Below are 337 nucleotides of genomic sequence, written 5' to 3' on the forward strand. Positions count from 1 at the left end.
CGGGAAAGGGGTTCTGGCAAGGGGCGGGTGGGCGGTGGGGTGCCCGCTGGGGCTGGCCTGGGGGTGGAGAGGCCTCTGCCAGTCCGAGTAGCCCTGCGGACAGGCGTAGTAGGGTGGTCGCTGGTAGTGGTGGTAGGAAGGTTGAGGCTGTGGCTGGTAGGGGTAGGGCATGCCCTGGGGGGAGAGGCCTCTGCCAGTCCGAGTAGCCCTGCGGACAGGCGTAGTAGGGTGGTCGCTGGTAGTGGTGGTAGGAAGGTTGAGGCTGTGGCTGGTAGGGGTAGGGCATGCCCTGGGGGGGCCGATACCGGGGGAAGACGCCAGGGTGGGTGTTGCTTGG

The 337-nt window shown here is 68.0% G+C and overlaps 1 protein-coding gene across 1 annotated transcript in view; it reads right to left on the reverse strand.

Annotated features, from left to right (window-relative positions):
* The window catches only part of LOC104622085 (cat eye syndrome critical region protein 2-like), a gene marked incomplete at its 5' end in the record, with an annotated part of 5,376 nt that overhangs the window by 2,244 nt on the left and 2,795 nt on the right, over nt 1-337 (reverse strand). Inside the window, one exon of the mRNA XM_010288746.1 lies at nt 1-332. This exon is cut by the window's left edge and continues 560 nt beyond it. Coding sequence (XP_010287048.1) covers nt 1-332 — 332 coding nt within the window. The remainder of the gene's footprint in view (nt 333-337) is intronic.

The sequence above is a fragment of the Phaethon lepturus genome, unplaced genomic scaffold (assembly GCF_000687285.1).
Source record: "Phaethon lepturus isolate BGI_N335 unplaced genomic scaffold, ASM68728v1 scaffold31986, whole genome shotgun sequence".
Lineage (NCBI taxonomy): Eukaryota > Metazoa > Chordata > Aves > Phaethontiformes > Phaethontidae > Phaethon > Phaethon lepturus.